The 19,865-nt window shown below is 33.7% G+C and overlaps 1 protein-coding gene across 2 annotated transcripts in view; it reads right to left on the bottom strand.

Moving 5' to 3' along the window:
- MMRN1 (multimerin 1) overlaps window positions 1-19,865 on the bottom strand; it is a 73,452-nt gene that overhangs the window by 38,010 nt on the left and 15,577 nt on the right. For both annotated transcript variants that reach the window (XM_025424724.3, XM_025424722.3), the window contains exon 3: window positions 890-1,009. In XM_025424724.3, coding sequence (XP_025280509.1) covers window positions 890-1,009 — 120 coding nt within the window. The remainder of the gene's footprint in view (window positions 1-889; window positions 1,010-19,865) is intronic.

Raw genomic sequence — 19,865 nt, 5'->3', positions numbered from 1 at the left:
GCCACAAAGGGAGTAAATGCTGAAAGCAGAACTGGAGCTCAGCTCTCCCAAATCCCTAAGGTGTGCTTAGCTCTCTGGATCATGAACCTTAGCTATTCCTCCAGAGAGTAAGAAACACCTTGATTTTACATATCCTTACTGTGCATTGTTCCTGATTGCCACTGTGTCAGATTCATTGCCTGAATTATTTGTATGACAATTTGCATAACATGAGCCATCATGGCCTGAATAATAATTTTAGTTTTTATTTCAGGGTCTTCTGAAACACCCTCAGATAAGCTACTGTGACTGTGTGAATGCAGAGAATTTATCAGTTACTCAGCCCCACATCTGAGGACAATTTTTAAATGTCCTAAATAGGTTTTTTTTAAAAAAATGGAAATTAAATAACATGAATCATTAAGATAGGCATATAAAGAAAGGCCTCAGTTAGCTGTTTTATCATGCACCATTGCAATTAGTGGCTTGCCAAGTTATGGACTTCTCTCTTACCTAGTATGAAGCTGAAATTATCAATAAAATCTTAAAACCGTGTATGAATTTTATAAGAATTCAAGGACTGGATTATTGATCAGGTATATAATAAAAGTAATAGTAAAAATGGAAATAAGCATGAAAGTTAACATTTATTGAAGACTCACAAATTACCTGTCCCTTTACTAAGCATATTACTGCATTATCTCACATATTCAAAAACTCCTGTATGAGGCATGTATTATTGGTATCTGCATTTTAACTTACCTCAAATCATGCATATAATTTACTGTGATGACCCCACCCTGACCCTATTATATGTATATACCTGAGATGATTAACTTTCTCTATATATTCAGAGACATACACGAATACAATATAAGCAGTGGCTATTTAAAAAAAAAATGTCACATACCTCTGAGGACAGGATCCACTGGTCCAGCCACAGGGTCCTCTTCCATTTGGAATATAAGTGACTTGGTTGTCTAGGATCACTGTAGGAGATAATCTGGTATGTACATAAGCACACCAATTCCTAAGGAAGAAACAATTTTTGTTAAAAGAAATCATTGTCAAAAAGAATTCTTTCCATTAAAATTATTTTCATAGGCCTGCATCTACTGCTATCAGTGTTATGGATTAGATAATTTGAAAAATTGGTATCTAGCTTTAAAATATCTGGAGACAAGAGAAAACATACTTGTTAATGCATTGCTATAAACATGAAAAGTAAAGACACACTACAAGATGAAAGGAAGTTAATAAAAAAGAGTTAAACCAGAACTTGTATTGTTCCGCTGTAAGGTTAAGTCAAAATCCAAGATTGCTCTTATGGCAAATACCAGTATTAGTACTTAAATTAGAGACCCAGACCTAGGTCCATTACTTCTATTGAACAGTGTACAGTAAGACAAAGGAAAATAAATAAATGCGGTGAGAATAAAAAAAGACAAAAAACGACTGTTACTAGCATCAGATGATATGACTTTGAATAAAAAACTATGACATAGTCTAGATGCAAATGATTATGAGTTTAGCAATGTAGTTAAGATCAAGTTACATTTTTTATAATTAATCAAAATGTATAGCCACGTAGTTAACATTAGTTACAGTTCAATGTACCAACAATAAATTTTAAAAAGGTACTTTTTGAACTTGGCCACAGCAACTTCTTGCAAGATACATCCATGAAGGCAAGAGAAACAAAAGCAAAAATGAATTATTGGGACTTAAAGCTTCTGCACAGCAAAAGAAACGGTCAAAAATACTAAAAGACAACCGACAGAATAGGAGAAGATATTTGCAAATGACAGATCAGATAAAGGCCTAGTATCCAAGATCGATAAAGAACTTATTAAACTCAACAGCAAAGAAACAAACAATCTAATCATGAAATGGGCAAATGACATGAGCAGAAATTTCACAGAGGAAGACATAGACATGGCCAACTAGCACATGAGAAAATGCTCCGCATTATGGACATCAGGCAAATACAGATCAAAACCACAATGAAGGGGATCCCTGGGTGGCGCAGCGGTTTAGCGCCTGCCTTTGGCCCAGGGCGTGATCCTGGAGACCCGGGATCGAATCCCACATCGGGCTCCCAGTGCATGGAGCCTGCTTCTCCCTCTGCCTGTGTCTCTGCCTCTCTCTCTCTCTCTCTCTGTGACTATCATAAATTAAAAAAAAAAAAAAAAACACAATGAAATACCACCTCACACCAGTGAGAAAGGGGAAAATTAACAAGACAGGAAGCAACAAAAGTTGGAGAGGATGTGGAGAAAGGGGAAGCCTCTTGCACTGTTGGTGGGAATGTGAACTGGTGCAGCCACTCTGGAAAACTGTGTGGAAGTTCCTCAAAGAGTTAAAAATAGATCTGCCCTACAACCCAGCAATTGCACTGCTGGGATTTACCCCAAAGATACAGATGCAGTGAAACGCGGGAACACTTGCACCCCAATGTTTATAGCAGCAATGTCCCCAATAGCCAAACTGTGGAAGGAGCCTCGGTGTCCATCAGAAGATGACTGGATAAAGAAAATATGGTCTATGTATACAAAGGAATATTACTCAGCCATTAGAAAAGACAAAAACCCACCATTTGCTTTGACGTGGATGGAACTGGAGGGGATTATGCTGAGTGAAGTAACTCAATCGGAAAAGGACAAACATTATAGGTCTCATTCATTTGGGAAATATAAAAATTAGTGAAAGTGAATAAAGGGAAAGGAGAGAAAATGAGTGAAAATATCAGTGAGGGTGACAAAACATGAGAGACACCTAACTCTGGGAAACGAACTAGAGGTAGTGGAAAGGGAGGTGGGCGGGGGGTTGGGGTGACTGGGTGATGGGCACTGAGGGGGGCACTTGGCGGGATGAGCACCGGGTGTTATGCTATATGTTAGCAAATTGAACTCCAATAAAAAAAGGTACTGTTTTCAATAGCAAAAATAACATTATTCTTGTTAAATCCAATGAAGAAGTATAAGATATAATATATATAACTTTTAAGCTTTATTGAAAAGCCTGAAAGATATTACTGCATTATCTCAAATATTCAAAAACTCCTGTATGAGGAGTTTTTGCCTCCATGTATGAGGAAACTCTCCTCCTGTATGAGGAGACTCTGCCTCCTAGAGCCCGCACTTGCTCCTCACCCCACCCTGGCCTGCCCATCCTGTGCTCACCCCTCTCGAGGTTTCCCAATAAACTTCCCCCAGTGGCAAAAAAAAACAAAAAACAACAACAACAAAAAATCCTGTTAATAGGATGGTAACAGCCAAGGTATATGTATCAATCCTCCTCAAATTAATCTACAGATTTAGTTCATTTTCAAGTCAAACCTTAATCTGAGGGCAGCCCGGGTGGCTCAGAGGTTTAGTGCCTACCTTCGGCGCAGGGTGTGATCCTGGAGTCCTGGGATGGAGTCCCACATCAGGCTCTGCATGGAGCCTGCTTATCCCTCTGCCTGTGTCTCTGCCTCTCTCTCTCTCTCTCTCTGTGTCTCTCATGAATAAATAAAATCTTAAAAAAAAAAACCTTAATTTGATATAAGTTTCATAAGCTTATTTGATTTTTTTGTGTAATAAACTAAAAAACATGAATTTCAGAAATTTCTGGCTCTGGCCATAACAGAGCATGGGAAAGATTTACTTTCCCTTGGTAAAATCTATAAAGCTGGGCAAGATATATGAAGCAATAATTTTCAGATGTTAAACAACAGACAATGCAGAGAAATGATTTTTTGAGAGAAGGGACCAACATAATGTGAATTCTATATTAAATCTAGTTTTCTGCCTGCAAACAATTTTCAAACTACATCACAAAGGGGTGGGCCCCAAAGAGAGAGAGTACTGGGTAAAGGAAACAGGGATCTGAGTTTGGGGCTTACGGAGGTGGTTAAAATATGTGGATAAAGGTCATAGAATGAGCGAGAGTAACAGAGATGCCATCTTAAAAATCAACACAGGATTTTAAAAAAATCTTGGGTTGAATACTGTGCAGTGCTTGCAAAAAGTAGTCTTTGCAAGGCCACCAGAGAACAAGTATTATGAAGCTGCATGAGCTGAACAGAGATACCAGATTTTACCCCATTGTGGAGAATTCTGATCACCAAAGAGAGAGTTCTTATTAAACATTTGAGTATTCACCTGAAGCTAACAATGACTGCATCCAGTAGGGTCAGGCTAATCTAGACTCACCCCAACAAAACTTAAAAAAAAAAAAAAAAAAAACCCTTGATATAAATAACTTCATGCCAGAAAAGAAGTCAATGCTCTTTAGTGGAAGACAAGAAAATCTGTTCATAACATAGCAACCCAGCATAAAAAACAAACCATGATAAAAACTGGACATGTGAAGAAGCTGGAATATAAGACAAAACCTGAGTTAAAATCCAATACACAGGGACAAAACTAAGCAGAGATGACACAGATGTTGAATTAGTAACCAATGACTAAAATAGTTATTGTAAACCTTTTCAAGATTATCAAGGGAAAAAATGAGTATAGTGTATAAACTCATGGCAAATCTCAAAAAAAAAAAAGAACCATTAAATAGAACAAAAACATGCAGGATATGAATAAAAATGGACTGGATTGGGCTTAATAGAAGTTTGTTAATTTGTTTTTTTTTTTAAGATTTTTAATTTATTTATTCATGAGAGACATACAGAGAAAGGCAGAGACATAGGCAGAGGGAGAAGCAGACTCCATGCAGGGAGCCTGATGTGGGACTCGACCCAGGAACTCCCAGATCATGCCCTGAGCCAAAGGCAAATGCTCAACCGCTGAGCCACCAGGTTGTCCCATTAACAGAAGTTTGAACCCTGGACATTAAGATCAATAAACTTGGAAGCAAGGCAAAAGAAACCATCTAAACTGAAGTTTGGAGGAAAAATGATTAAAGTAAAAATGAAAAGAAACTCAAGTGGTCTAAAATATATTAGTTAAAGTTCTAGAAGAGAAGCAGAAAGATCAAGTTTGAGTAAATAGTTGAAGAAATAAAGGCTAAAATTTTCTAAATTTGGTAGAATATCAGTCTTCAGATCTAAGAAGCTCAATGAATCCCGGAGAATGACCACAAAGTAAAACTTACCTTAAGCATGTTATAAATTCCAGACAAAAAACATAAAGAGAGCAAAAAGCAGACAAAGCAAATTATGAAGAGAATGGACTACCTCAACTTGGTAAAGGACATCCATGAAAAACCTACAATTAACATCATACTAAGTACTGAAAGAATGAAAACTTTCCTTTGAGATCAGGAACAAAACAATAATGTTTGCTCTTGTAAACTATTTAACATTTTACTATAGGTTCTAGTCAGGCAATTATGTATTTTCATTTCTTCTATTTAGAAAATTATTTAAAACCCACAAAAACGCTACTAAAACTTATAAGCACATACAGCAAGTTTACAATATACTAAAAGCAGGATGCCTGGGTGTCTTAGTTAAGTGTCTGCCTTGAGCTCAGGTCATGGGATTAATTCTTCTTCCTCTGCCTCTGTTCTCTCTCGCAAATAAATAAATAAAATCTTTTTAAAGACCCCAATATACAAAAAGCAATTGTATTTCTACACACAAGCAATGAACTACTCAAAGATGAAATTAAGAGAACAATTCCATTTACAATAGCATCAAAAAGAAGCATATGCTCAGGAATAGATTTGACAAAAGAAGTACAAAAATTACAAAATATCATAGAAAGAAATACAACCTAAATAAATGGAAAGCATTCACTGAATGGAAGACTTAATATTATTAGAATGGTAATAGTTTCTAAATTGATCTACAGCTTCAACACAATCCCATTCAAAATCCCTCCTGCTATTTTTTGCAGAAACTTAAAGCTGTTCTTAAAATTCATGTAGAAATGCAAGAAACTCAGAATAGCCAAAACACCATTGAAAAATAGAGGGCTCATTACTCACACTGTCCAATGTCAAAGCTTATTACAAACTACAATAATTGAAAGTGTATTTGACCAGTGTAAGAATAGTGCTATCGATCAATGGAATAGAATTCAGAGTCCAGAAATAAACCTTTATTTTATTACATTTATGGTCAACTAATTTTTCACAAGGGTGCCAAGCAATTCAAGAGGGAAAGAATATTCTTTTCAACAAATGATGGTAAGACAAAATGGGTAACCACAGGCAAGCAGGGAAAGTTGGACTCCTATCTCATACCAGATCTAAAAAATCAACTTAGATATTGATCAAAGAGTTAAAGTTAAGAGCTAAAACTGTAAAACTATTAGAAAAAAGCAAAGGCATATATCTGCATGAACTGGGATTTCTTGCTAGCGTAATAAGGCAAGAAAGAGAAGTGAAGTCACCCTGACTAAAAATTAATAAGTAAAATTATGTTTCCTTGCAGAAAACTTGGGTTTTATGTAGAAGATCATGATGAATCTACAAAAAAAAAAAAAAAAAAAAAAAAAAAAAAAAGCTACTGGAGATAGTGAATTTAGCAAGATCTAAAGCAAATATACAGGAAAATCAATTATACTTATATGTACTAAATAAAATACTTAACAGTATAAAGTTTAAGAATTTTTGTTCATGTGAAGACACCAGAAGTGATGAGAAAAGAAGAGTCTATGGGGCCCCTGGGTGGCTTAGTCAGCTAAGTGTCCAGCTTTTGGTTTTGGCTCAGGTCTTGATCTCAGGGTCATGAGATTGAGCATCATGCAACTCTGTTTTCGGCAGGAGGTGAATATTCTTTTTTTTTTTTTTTACGAGGTGAATATTCTGAATATTCTTAATATGAATAAGAATATGCTTAATATTCTTCCTTCTCCCTCTGCCTCTGTCCCTCTGCTCTCTCTCTAGAAAGAGAGAGAGAGAGGCTATAAATCAGAAGTTTAGCATTCAGAATATGTAACAAATTTTCATCAATAAGTATGATAAGGACAGGAAAAAATAGAACAATAGAAAAGTGGACAAACTATTTGAACAAACTTTTTATACAAGGAAATACCAATGACCATTAAACATATTTTTTTAAAAAAAGGTCCATTTTGTTGGTATCAAAAAGGTGCAAATTAAGATCAAAATGGAATAATATTTTATGTTCCAGAATAATCAAACATTGAGAATTTGACAATCTCACATGTTCAGAAGATAGAGAATAGAAGGAATCTCGTAAATACTGTTGATAGAAGATAACCATTTTGAAAAACAATTTGTTAATATTATGTAACAATGAGCATGTAAATCCCTCTGACCCACTGGTTATACTTCTTGATATATATTTTAGAGAAACGACTGCAGAAGTATACCAGTAATCATATATATTTATAGCAGCAGGCATTATTCATAATTATCAAAAGCTAAAAGTAACTCAAATGTCTATTTAACATGGGATGGAGAAATATGTGCTGAAATATATACACAATGGGCATTATTCACTATGAAAAATGAATATATATGTAATGTATATTGTATATAATATAATATTATCCAATAGTCCAAATTTAGCTTATTAAACTTGTGTGACACAAACAGGTTACAGAAGAAATATAATATGATGCTTTTTTTCTTATATAAAGTTAAAAAATAAAAGTCAATAGTATATTGTTATGATACCTATATATTTGGTAAAATTATATTTAATAATGCAACAATTTTATATGAACCAAATATAGCATAATTTAAAATGTTATGATCACGAGTAAAATAAATAAATCCTGTCTTATAGATTTAGCTGACTTGCTGTTCTGATACTCACGTCTTATCAATTAGACCATACTGCATCTATAACTTTTCTCAAACCAGTTTCTAAGAAACTTTCTTTATATCCATCCATGTATCCTTATTCTCTTCAACATATAAAATAGGATAGAAATAGCTGGGAAACTTTCACCACATCAAAGTCATTTGCCACAAAAATGTCATGATCAGACAAAAATAGCCTTTATTTTGTATTTTTAGTATGTATTTTTAGATGATATTCAAACATTAGAAGCCATCCAAAGCAATAGAGATATTTAAAGATATTTCTTACCTCAAGGAATTTTAAATTGTAAACATAGATTAGTGCTACAAATGGAGTTGTATGGGATGAAGAGAGAATTAAATAATACCTATTAAATAAGAGTAGACACAAAATATTATTTGCAATTGCATAAAAATAAGTTATTAAACAAATTATATGAGAAAATAAATTATCTAGCACAGATGGGTGAATCTAGTTGCTATAGGCAGAAGTCTGGAAAGTGTTTTTATTGTGCTTATAATGTAACATAAATCACTTTTCTAATTTTTATTTATTTTATTTTTAAAGATTTTATTTACTTATTCATGAGAGACACAGAGAAGGGGCAGAGACACAGGCAGAGGGAGAAGCAGGCTCCAAGCAGGGAGCCTGATGGGGAACTCGATCCCAGGACTCCAGGATGACGCCCTGGGCTGAAGGTGGCGCTAAATCGCTGAGCCACCCAAGCATCCCCTCTTCTCTAATTTTTAAAGGTAGGCAGCAGAATATCTATATCTATCTATCTATCTATCTATCTATCTAAATACTGTTTAGAAAAAGAGCAATCAGCTTCACTCCTGGTGCAATACCAGCTCTTCTATCAAAAAGACTCTGTGCCAATCTATGGAAAATTCTTAATAGCTATAGGTTAATTGAATGATTAGATCTGATTTTTTTCTCCTTATTTTTTTTCTATAGTAAATAAATGCAGCTCGTTATGTTTAATTTATATTCTACCCTCCCACTTAGGATGAGTTTTTTTTGGGGGGGGGAGGGGCAGGAATGATTTACAAAGTATGGTATTAAAACAAATGTTCTATGTATGGCTGTATAATCTAATTGCTACAAGTAGAAATCAGTATGACATACATGCCTCTAAGTCAGTAGAAGATTTGAAATCTATTTTGCCTAAAAATAAAAATCATAATTAAAATAATACAAAAATCAATCTAAAAGACCAAAGGGGGAACAGTTTTTCCTGATATTAGAGCCACTGAAGTTAGTAAGCTTCTGGTTTGGAGTATTTAGGCTTCTTGGGACCAAATTTTTTTTTACAAATAAGGCTGACTCAGTCATTCATCCACCCATGGCAAAAATATTGAGCACCATATAGTTTATTGTGCATGGATCTTTTGAATGAGAAGTTTGAATATTTAGTTCCATAAAGATAAAGACCTTTTGGCACATTTTATAAAAGCAGGGTGATCCTTGCAAAAATAATATGAAACCAAGTACTGGCAAAAGCAAGAAATATAATTAAGAAAGGTTTCAAATGGACACGATCACAAAAAAAGGGGTATTTTAAAAAATTAATTAGATTTTTTATGCAAATCCACTGATTATCCTAATTATAGAGAATCACTAACTTCAACAGAAGCAGTTAAAGTCTGTCACATGAATTGGCTGCATGACTGTTGAGGGCGGTGTATGAGGCAGGAAAAATAAAGTACTGCCATCCCTATGTATTCTGGGCTTTGGAAAAAAGGATGATAGATGGATAGATAGACAGATGATAGATATAGATATTGTTTGTGAGAATAAATCCCAGTGTCACCTGGAGAGATTTTTTAAATTCTCAAATTCTGAAACAATCTCATGACTGAGAGAGTTGAGTAGGGAAAAAGCAAACCAGCAGATCGCTCATGGCCCGGCAATCTTTGATCCGGTATAAATTGGAAGAACTATCCACAGCCAAGGAGCCCCTGGTGTGACTCATAATTGGGTTTATGCTACTGATGAAATAAGCTCATTAAGGGATGTTGAAAATGTAAATAGAAAATTTAAAACCAAATTATCAGAAAATATAAGTTTCAAAACAGAAAATTAAGGATGGTAAAATGGTGACAGACAGTATAAAGGCAAATCAAATGATCCCAGACAAGCATTTTGCTGAATCTAAAAATCCTTTGTACCTTTCCAGACTGATTATGGTGGATGATGAGCAGTTACTTTGAAGTGTTTAGCTTTCCATGGGGTCATAACCCTCCAAACAGCATACTGCCTTTGGGATTCTCTATAAGAGTAATAACACTGTTTCTTTTGTGCAGCAACGTGTACTGAAAAAAAGCTTGTATTGATTCTTTGGATTTTCCAAGTTAATAGGTAAAAGATTTGTTCTAGGAAAAACTAGGCAGTTTTGGTTTTTTGTGAACACCCCCCTAGCTTGCAGAGCATACAAAATAGCAGGGAGAAAAAGGATTCTAGTTTGACTTCCACAACTCAAAGTCTTATGGATAATGAACTAAGAGAAGCTTTGTAAATAAACAATCTACTGTACTTTTGATTGAAATGTTTTAGAAACCCAGTCTTCCAGGGAGCTAGTAAATAGACTAAATTTAAAAAAAAATGTTCCATTAATTAGTGATTTGTGATTTGCAGCATACCCTGACCAAACCATGACCCAATCATATCCATTCTTATCCTGAACCAAGAGTGGACTGAGCAATAAAGGTTTCATTTAAATAATGACCACAACAGATATTTTCTTTAAGAAATAAAAGATAACTATCAACATGTCCATTTAGACTAGTCCTTAAAACTCATATTAATAAATTGCTTGCAACCATATTCATAAAAGGATGAATGTTTAAACTTGGATCATGATAATCTGTGGCTCAAATTGACACAATAGCACAAAAGGAACAGATCCTGAGGATATTCACTAGACATCAAGGTAAGCCAGCAAAATCCTCACCATAAATTACCCAATGGTATGTAATTTTTTTCTAGGTAGTTGGGGAAGATTCTGTGTTTGGGGAGACTTTATGAAGTGAAGGATCTTTATGATTTTGTCTCCCGCAATCTCCTTATTGAGATAGATTTAGGAATTCAATGAGGAACAAGAGGGAACTCAAATTAAAGCATTCTCAAAGAGGATTATTTTGTAACTCTCCTATCAGTCTCCGACACCTCACCTAACATCCACCTATGCCTCTAACTTGAGAACCTTCTTTACCTTGTACCTAAAGATGACTACAAATTACAAATGATAAAAATGTATACATGTATTAATGAGTTCATAAGTGCCTCAGGGAAAGGGCTAAGTTTTCTATGGGATTTAATTTATAGATGAGAATATTAATTAATCCTTCACAAAAAAACCCCAGTTCATTCATGTTGCCACTAATTTATCATATGAAGAACCTTTTTGTTTTTATTACAAGATGGTGATTACATGGATATAGATTCCAAAAAAACCGTACCTGAGCTAAGTTTGACCATCACTGTTTAACAGCGAAATTATGGTGTAGTACACTAAACCCCTCAAATACAGAGCAATTAAATTCCCACCAAATTCAAAGGTGATAAGTGAGATGAACATATTCTAAATATATGAAAAGCAGTCATGTGTTTTTAGTGACAAGTGTTTACTACTTTTATAAATCCAACCTACTCATTTCTCAATAACATATGGAGTCAATTTCTTTTCTCTCCTTTTGCCTTTCTTTCTTCTATAAATTAGTAAAAAGTAATGCACTTTAAAAGGAAAATAAATGTTAAAGTTAAGAATATATCCTCACAAGTCTAATTTCATTGATGTCAATAATTAGGAAAGAAAACAATCAAACAAAGCCTTATTTGGTTCAATTGCTATTGAACTATTGTAAGTTCCGGAGGATAAACATATGTTCTACGTTTGTAAAAAGAGAACAGATTTACCAGTCAGGATAAATGTTCTCTCTAGCACACTATCTTAATTTAAGAACATCATTAAAATTTCATGAATAACAATAGCCAAAAGACAGAAACAGAGTGCATATGACAGATGAATGGATAAAGAAATGTGATATATAGGTATCTATCTATCATCTATCTATCATCTATCTATCTATAATGGAATATTGTTCAGCCTTAAAAAGGAAGGGAATCAGCCACATGCTATAATATGAATGGATGAAAAGGGAAAAAAGAAGGAAAAGGAAGAGAAGGGAAAGGAGAGGTTTGTCTCAACTTCATAGCCATCACAAACACAGGCTTTTTTCACTTCTCTAAGTCAGACTCAGAAGGTCATTTCTGATGATGAAGGGCTACCTCCTGAGCAAGATTTTTATTCTCTTTTACTCCACATATGCGGGCAAATGAACAAGAGATTGCATTTATGTGTCTGGAGTTTTTGTCTCTGTTTTTTCTCCTGAATGAAGCAGAAGAGGAAGAGCAGAGACTGGTATACCTGCATAATCGAAACAAAATAATAAGGAAAAATTTCCCTAACTAGAGAGGGAACATCGTTGTTGACTTATGCTCAAGTCAGACTGCTTACTTTTAGATTTTGACTCTACAACTCTTAGCTATTAGCTTGTTCATTAAATGTGGCTTCCTCATCTATACAATAAGTATAATAATATAACCTATCTCACAGGGTTGTTGTGAGACCAAATGAATTAATATAATATATATAAAACCCTTGCTGCTGCTGAAGATTACAAGATTCAGAGAGTTTGTAAGATTTTTTTATAAAGGGAATACATGTCTGTATATCTATCTATATATTTATATATCTCCCAATTTTTGTCATATATGCAAATAGAGAGACATGGCTCCTTTTTTACTTCTTTAATAACCTGATAAATTTATCTTAACCATAATTGCTTTTATATATATACATACATGTATATATACATATATGGCACCCCAAGCACCCTAAAATGTTTCTATAGTCTTAAAAAATTATGAACATAAATACTTCCCAAATGTTATGAAATCTTTATTTTATGTCTTTATTTTTTAATCAAATTATAACAAGAATACCTTTATCAAATTATTAATTTGAGACACTAGAATTTACATGAGTTCACGAGTCATAAATGAGAAAGTACTCCAAAGGAAATATGTATATATACACAATATGAAAGAAAAAAATAGAAATTGAACGTAAGTACTTAGATTTAGTAAAAAGATTCTTGATATGTAAATCACACATGAATAAAACATTAGATTTTTTACATTTAGTTTGGCTAATAGTCCAAAGGTAATTTCATATAGATACTAAGCTCCTTAAGAAAATAACTTGTTTTCATCTAATCTCCTTAAGAAAATAACTATTTTCAAACAAATAAAATTTGTGTTTGTAATTCATTAATATTTTAGTGCAAGTACCTTTATATTGTCCATCTTTATCTCAAAATTCCACATAATATTTAAACTTGGATAGAAGTATTAGTTTTATAAAAGAGTCATGTAAATAAATGTTTAAAACAAATTTTGAAAGGCAATCATGCAAAGCTCAGATCATGGGGAATTTCTGGTATTCTAATATTTTAATTTTCTGGTTAAATTAGGTTTTAAAAAGAAACTCTTTCTTTATATACCAACTTTTGCAATTAAAGTCTTTTGGCAGGCATCATTAATTTGCCTTCCATCGTGGGCAGTGTATGGTAAATGTAATTGAATTTCTGATGATAGATGACTGTACAGTGCCTCAGAGTCACAAATTATTGTGTATATACAATATTCTCATTTCATTTTAGGAGAATGAACCGAATGTGTCCATTCCAGGGGATATGTATGGAGTTTGCTTTTTGATCCACTATTTTTTTTTTTAAGATTTTATTTATTCACGAGAGACACATGGAGAGAGAGAGGTAGAGACACAGGCAGAGGTAGAAGCAGGCTCCATGCAGCGAGCCCGACGTGGGACTCAATCCCTGGTCTCCAGGATCAGGCCCTGGACTGAAGGCGGCGCTAAACCGTCGAGCCACCCGGGCTGCTCTTAATCCACTATTTTTTAAAGTTTAAAGTTAATGATATATTTTTAAGAGACGCGTTGAATTAGAAATATATAACATATATATATATAATTGTATATTTATAAGTAATAATTCTTAAAGTTACTTAAATATAACCTTTTTCATAAATTTGTTGTATTTCACCTAACTTTTTTATTTTTTGTTTCTTTTCCCCACACTGTGACTTCAGCCTATTTGGAGACATTGTAAACTGTTTCTACTCCAGTAGGTGTCAGGCTCTCACAGTGTGCAAACCAGAAAGCCTCAGAAAAGGCAGGCTAACAGATGCTATGATGCTTAGCTCTATACTTACTCTAGTTGTTCCTGTAAACTAACTCTTTTAGCATTTTGTCTTAAATAATAGGTGTTTAAAGTAATATTTTCATATTAAAAAAAGCCCAAAGGTGTGGAAATACAAAAGTTTCTCATTTAACCACCTAGGACTATATAAGCACTCCTTAAACTCTAGCATGTATAATAGAGTATGTATTTATATATTCAATAGTAATTTAGAGAGGAGAAATATGAAAGGAATGAAATAAAAGGAAATGATTAATGAGAAAAAATTAAGACACAGAATGTACTCCACTGAGTGTTAGTTTTCACTGGCAGTAATCTAGTAGATGCATTTATTTCCCGAAGAAATTAAAAAAATATACTGTAACATAATGGTGCATTTCTCTTGAGAATTTTATAGCTTGTGAGAGCAATCCCTTTGTATTCTATTAGGTCTGATAATAACTTTGCAAAATACACATGACATAGATCAAATGTTTGTGTCCCACTAAAATTTACATGTTAAAATCCAAATGTCCAATATAATAATATTGGGACTGGGGTCATTGGGAGATGGCAGTGCCTCTTGATGGGATTAGTGCCCTTATTAAAGAGGCCTTAGAGAGATTCCTCTTTCCTTTTATCATGTTTGAAATCTGGAAACCCAGAAAAGGGCTCTCCCTTGCCCATGTTAGTCTCAGATGTCCAGCATTCAAAACTGTGAGAAATAAATTTCTGTTGTTTATAAACCACCCAGTCTGTATTATTTTGGTCTAGCAGCCACAAGGAACTGAGACAACATATAAATTTAACTGATCAAATTTTTCACACATAAAACCTACCCATAATTCAAAGATATAAGCAGCAAAATGCACATTATATTAGTAGAATTAATTTAATGGTTAGTTTTGCAATTTCAAGCATTATGTTTTTAAATGTGGTGCTTAAAATGTTTATTTACAAGTGGTCTAGTGAAAAAAGAACAAGTGGTCTAGTGAAAGATCTTGGAGAACTTACCATTTTATACATTATATTAGAAGTCATAATTCATTTAAAGTAAACTACCTATTTGTGCATAAAGCAAGTTATATAGCTTATGGGAAAAGAATAAAGTTCTAAAAGAAAGGTCATTAAATTTAGCAAATAAAATGTTCATCTTGCTTGATATTCAACTTTTATTTTGCTTCTGGAATCTTTCATTAACATTTTACCCTATTGATGACCCTTATGTATATAAAATAACATAATAAAAAGTAGAAAACTCTCTGACTAGCCATAGTTGCCGCTAACTTTTGGATGGATGTGAAGTTCAAAGCAGAGATTAAGACTAGAGATATAAATTTGTAAAATATAGAAATATGGACACTTGGCTAAGGGGAGTTTTTTGTTCATTTTTATTTGTTTGTTTTAAAATACAAGGGAGGGGAGAATAGAACAGAATAGAGAACCCAGAAATGGATCCACAACTCTATGGTCAACTAATTTTCAACAAATCAGGAAAGAATATCCTGTGGAAAGAAAAGAAACAAAACAGATGAACAAAGGGGAAGGGGAAAAAAAGAGATAGGGAATCAAAGCACAAGAGACTCTTACCTACAGAGAAACTTGAGGGTTACCAAAGGGGATATGGAGGGTGGGTTGGACAGATGGGTGATGCATATTAAGGAGGGCGCTTGTGATGAGCACTAGGTGTTATATGTAAGTGATGAATTACTAAATTCTACTCTGAAACCAAAAAAAGAAAAAAAATAAGAAAAGCAATGTTCCCATTTTCAGGGGATATATGTTCTATTGTGGAAAAACAAAAGATACAACCATCTACATAAATAAATCCAATATTTTCATGTGAGTGCCATGAAGAAAAAGATAAAGGTGATACAATAAGAACAGCAAATTTCCATATGGGTAATTAGATGTAATCAGGGTAATATCCCTCTCATCGAGGAGGGATATTAAAGCTAAAGGTGTATGAGGAAAAGAATTCTCTCTTTCCATATACTGAAAGAAGAGCATTCTAGCAAGAATGAACAGGAAGCTTCCTTGAGATGCATACAAACTGAACAAGTTCAGTACCCAGGGAGAGGGCCTGTATGGCTGGAGGAACGGAGGTTGAATGAACTTAGAGTGTGATGATGATGGGATCATGGAGATAGGGGTCATAACAAGCAAGACTCTGTGGGCCACAGTGAAGATTTAGGATTTTATTCTAAATAGAATGGAAATCTACTGAGTGATTTTTAGCAAGTGTGCCAAATGCTAAAGTCCACAGATTTGAAGACAATATCTCTGAAATCAAGAATACATTTTAAAATCATTGGTATTTTTCACTCACTATTGTCAGATAGTAGTTATTGCATTGCTATAGAGACACCTTGACCAGTTTCATTTATCTTTTCATTTTAAGTATGCAAGAGTGACATGTATATATAGAAATAAAAATAACCTCTAAGAGATAAATCTAAAAATTGTAAGAAATAGTGATATATTTTTCTTATTAGTATGATAAATAATATCACAAAAGATGAAGTCTTACATCAAAAGAAATGCATTATTTCAATTTAAAAGTTTAAACACCTTAAATTTACACAATGATATATGTCAAATTTATTTATTTATTTTTAAGTTTAAAGAATCTCTTGCTTGTGTGGAACATGGATTACAAGGGGCAAGAGTGGTCACATGTGGACAAGCTACGATTCCTATGGGGATAATGATGGCTAAGAAAGGAGAGTATAGGGAAGATAGAGAGGGATTGGGGATATAGTAGAGGGAGTACCAATAAGACTTCTTGATAGATTAGATAAAAGCTGGGAGGGAAAGACAAATGTCAAGGATATATCCAGGGTTTCTAGTTACAGAACTAGAGATTTAATGGATGGTGAAGATTCACATATATGTAAGCAGGGGTTGGAATTGTGGGAGAACTTAAATAGGCAATGACATCTATCAATACCTCATATTACTTAGTATGCTCTTAGGGGAGACTTACTCACCTTCAGAGTAGGCCATTCACTCTGTTACATACTCCTGTAAGCTTCATTCAGAATGTTTACTACCCTTTGGATTCAATATCAGCATTTGTGATTCACTGTTTTTCTTTCCAATGTTCTTACCTCTGGACTGTAGACTCCATGAAGGCAGAAGAGGTGGCAGTTTTTGTTCACTATTTTACCCTCAGCACAAGTATAATGCTGGAGACAAATTAGGTCCTCAGCAAATAATTGTTCAATGTATAAATATGTTAATTCTATTTTTTTTTATCCTGCTTATTTCAAAGTGCTTGATCACTGACCAACAACCACTCTACCAGATAGGAAACCACAGCTCTAGGGTAACCAGGAATTTCTGCAGCACTAAATTGAGAGAAAGTACAAGATGGGACAAAAATATGCCAGAAAAATCTTTAGACAGAGGTATTCCTTTTACTTAGAATCACTATAAAATTCCAAGGGCAGTAAGAAACAAACACAACGTAACAACAACAAAAACCTAAAATGAATCCGCTAGATTTCATCATAGAGAAATAAGAATATTTCTTTGGGGAGGATTCCTCTTTATATTCACATATTAATCTCTAAATTTTGCATCCAGCTTGTTAAATATTTATTGTGTACCTATTATAAACCAGAGACTTTGCTAGCATTCATAATATGTCTCCATAAGAAAGGAGATCACAAAGTTCACTCTAATTATAATACACTACTGTAAGTGTAGTGATAGAAGAATTCAAGGAGAGCTCTATTAAAGTTAGAAGGGCCACCTGACAGCCTGAGAAGGCTTCCTGGAGCTATTATTATTGGGTGTAAAGGAAGTAGATGATGAGAAAAAACCATGTTAGCCAAAGGGACAAGGGACAAGCAGGGTACAATGATAGGTTTAATGAATAGCATATTGTAGACCAGAGACTCACAAATTTTACTGGCCAGCAAGTCACAGAAGACAATGCTGGGGAGGTAGGCAGAAGTCAGATCAAGGATGACATTGTATAACTAATTGGGTAAGGATCTGGGCTTTATTCCGGAAGCAAGGAATATCCTCTGAAGACTCAGAAGCAGGGAAATAAACTCGTAACTCTCATTTACCCACTTGGGAGAACAGACTGCACTTGCTAAAGGAGTATAGTGTAGGGGTTGAAAGTTATGTCCCTGAAGCCAGCCAACCCGAGCTTGAATCTCTGCCCTGAGATTGACTTTTAAGTGATCTTAGTTAAATTACTTAATCTCTCTTAATCTTCTTCATGGAGTTATGATAGAGATTAAATAATTGAAAAGTGCAATACAGAGCAATACAGTGCTAGGAACAGGTGTCATAAAGTGTTTGCTATTGTTATTATTTCCTAATCAAATGAAAAAATGAAAGACTTCATCAAAGCTTCTTTGCGTCAGCATTGTGTCCATAAGGCATGGAACTGTTTTCTCTAGCACCATTTCAATTGCATGGCAAACAAGTAATAAATCTTGGACCTGATGGAAAGCATTACCAAAAGAAAACCTCAGGCTTTCCAGGGCCTCAGGCTATTGAATAAGTACAGTCAGTACTTTTCTCTAGAAAAAATTTAAATTATTTTCATTGGAAAATCCATGGAGTAAGTTCTCTTCAGCGGGTTACACCTTAAATATCGTTTCCTCCTAACACATATTGAGTTTTTAAAAACCTGAAGATATGTTATTGCTTACTTTTTATAAGATACATCCATGCAGGCAGAATCATTCTTAGTTTTACAATTTTATATATCCTTAGAAACTAGAATAGTCTTAGGCACATAATAAAACAATTAGCATTTATTTAAAAGCTAGCATTTCTCAAATGATCAATTACTAGTTCTAATTATGAAGCAATTATATGCCACTTTCTATATAAAACTTAAGTGACATTTTAGTGTGAATTTTCCCTTTCTTGTTTTGATTATATTTCATATTCTATTGAAAAATCTCTTGATGACAGCATCTTTCAAAAATTCATGATCATTTTCAATGAGTGCCTAAGAGTTCTATATAATTGGTTTGAAAATAAAATTATAGAGTCTAATAAAATATGACTAATAGAAATGATCATATAAGTGGCATGGCATTTGCTATCATTATTTAATAGACCACATTCTGTTGCCCCTTAACATGAAAATGTTTAATTCATATCTGTCAAAATGTCTGTTATAGGGAAAGTTTATCCAACCCTAAGTTGGACATTTTGTAATCTGTAAGTTTGGATTGTTCTAAATTCCACTAAGTATTTAGTTTAAAGCAGATTTACTTATATATTTTTAAAAATTCTATAACCTCTGAATACATTACATTTGAATCTATTGACTTCTTTCCAGTATCTCCTTATATTTATATCAACAACAACTTTGACACAATACCTTTCACAGAGCAGGTGTAAGCTCCTATCATTAACTTAAACTATGTTATATAGTTAGTATGATCTTTAACTTAACTAAGATCCCAAGGCATTATCTGATGTCTTGAAATTATTTTATTCCAGGTAAAAGGTATTTGAAAGTTTAGTTTCATAACACTAAACTACTAGCATTCCAATCAGATCACTCTGAACATTAAACGAATAAAAACATTGACCTGAATTTCTCACAATACTTTTTTTTTATTAGTATGATTTTTTTTGGTCCTTTTGCACGTCTTCTTTAACAGTCCTTTTTAAAGTTTTATTTTTTTTACTTCAACAATTCACATAGCATTTGCTTGAATTTTAAATCAAAATCAACTTGAAAAATTGGCTTTTCTATTCATCACATTCATGATAATGGCATAACTCAACATAACAGTACTAGTAAACTATGTTTCTTACCACCTGTTCTTTGAGAAGGAGGCATCTAAGTATATCTGATTAATCTGAACCTTGCACAATCACCCCATGAAGTTGGTATTTTTATCTGTACTTCCTATACTATATTT

The sequence above is a fragment of the Canis lupus genome, chromosome 32 (assembly GCF_003254725.2).
Source record: "Canis lupus dingo isolate Sandy chromosome 32, ASM325472v2, whole genome shotgun sequence".
NCBI classification, from domain to species: Eukaryota; Metazoa; Chordata; class Mammalia; order Carnivora; family Canidae; genus Canis; species Canis lupus.
Note: the sequence above shows the minus strand (reverse complement) of the source record. Positions and strands in the feature narration are given on the sequence as shown.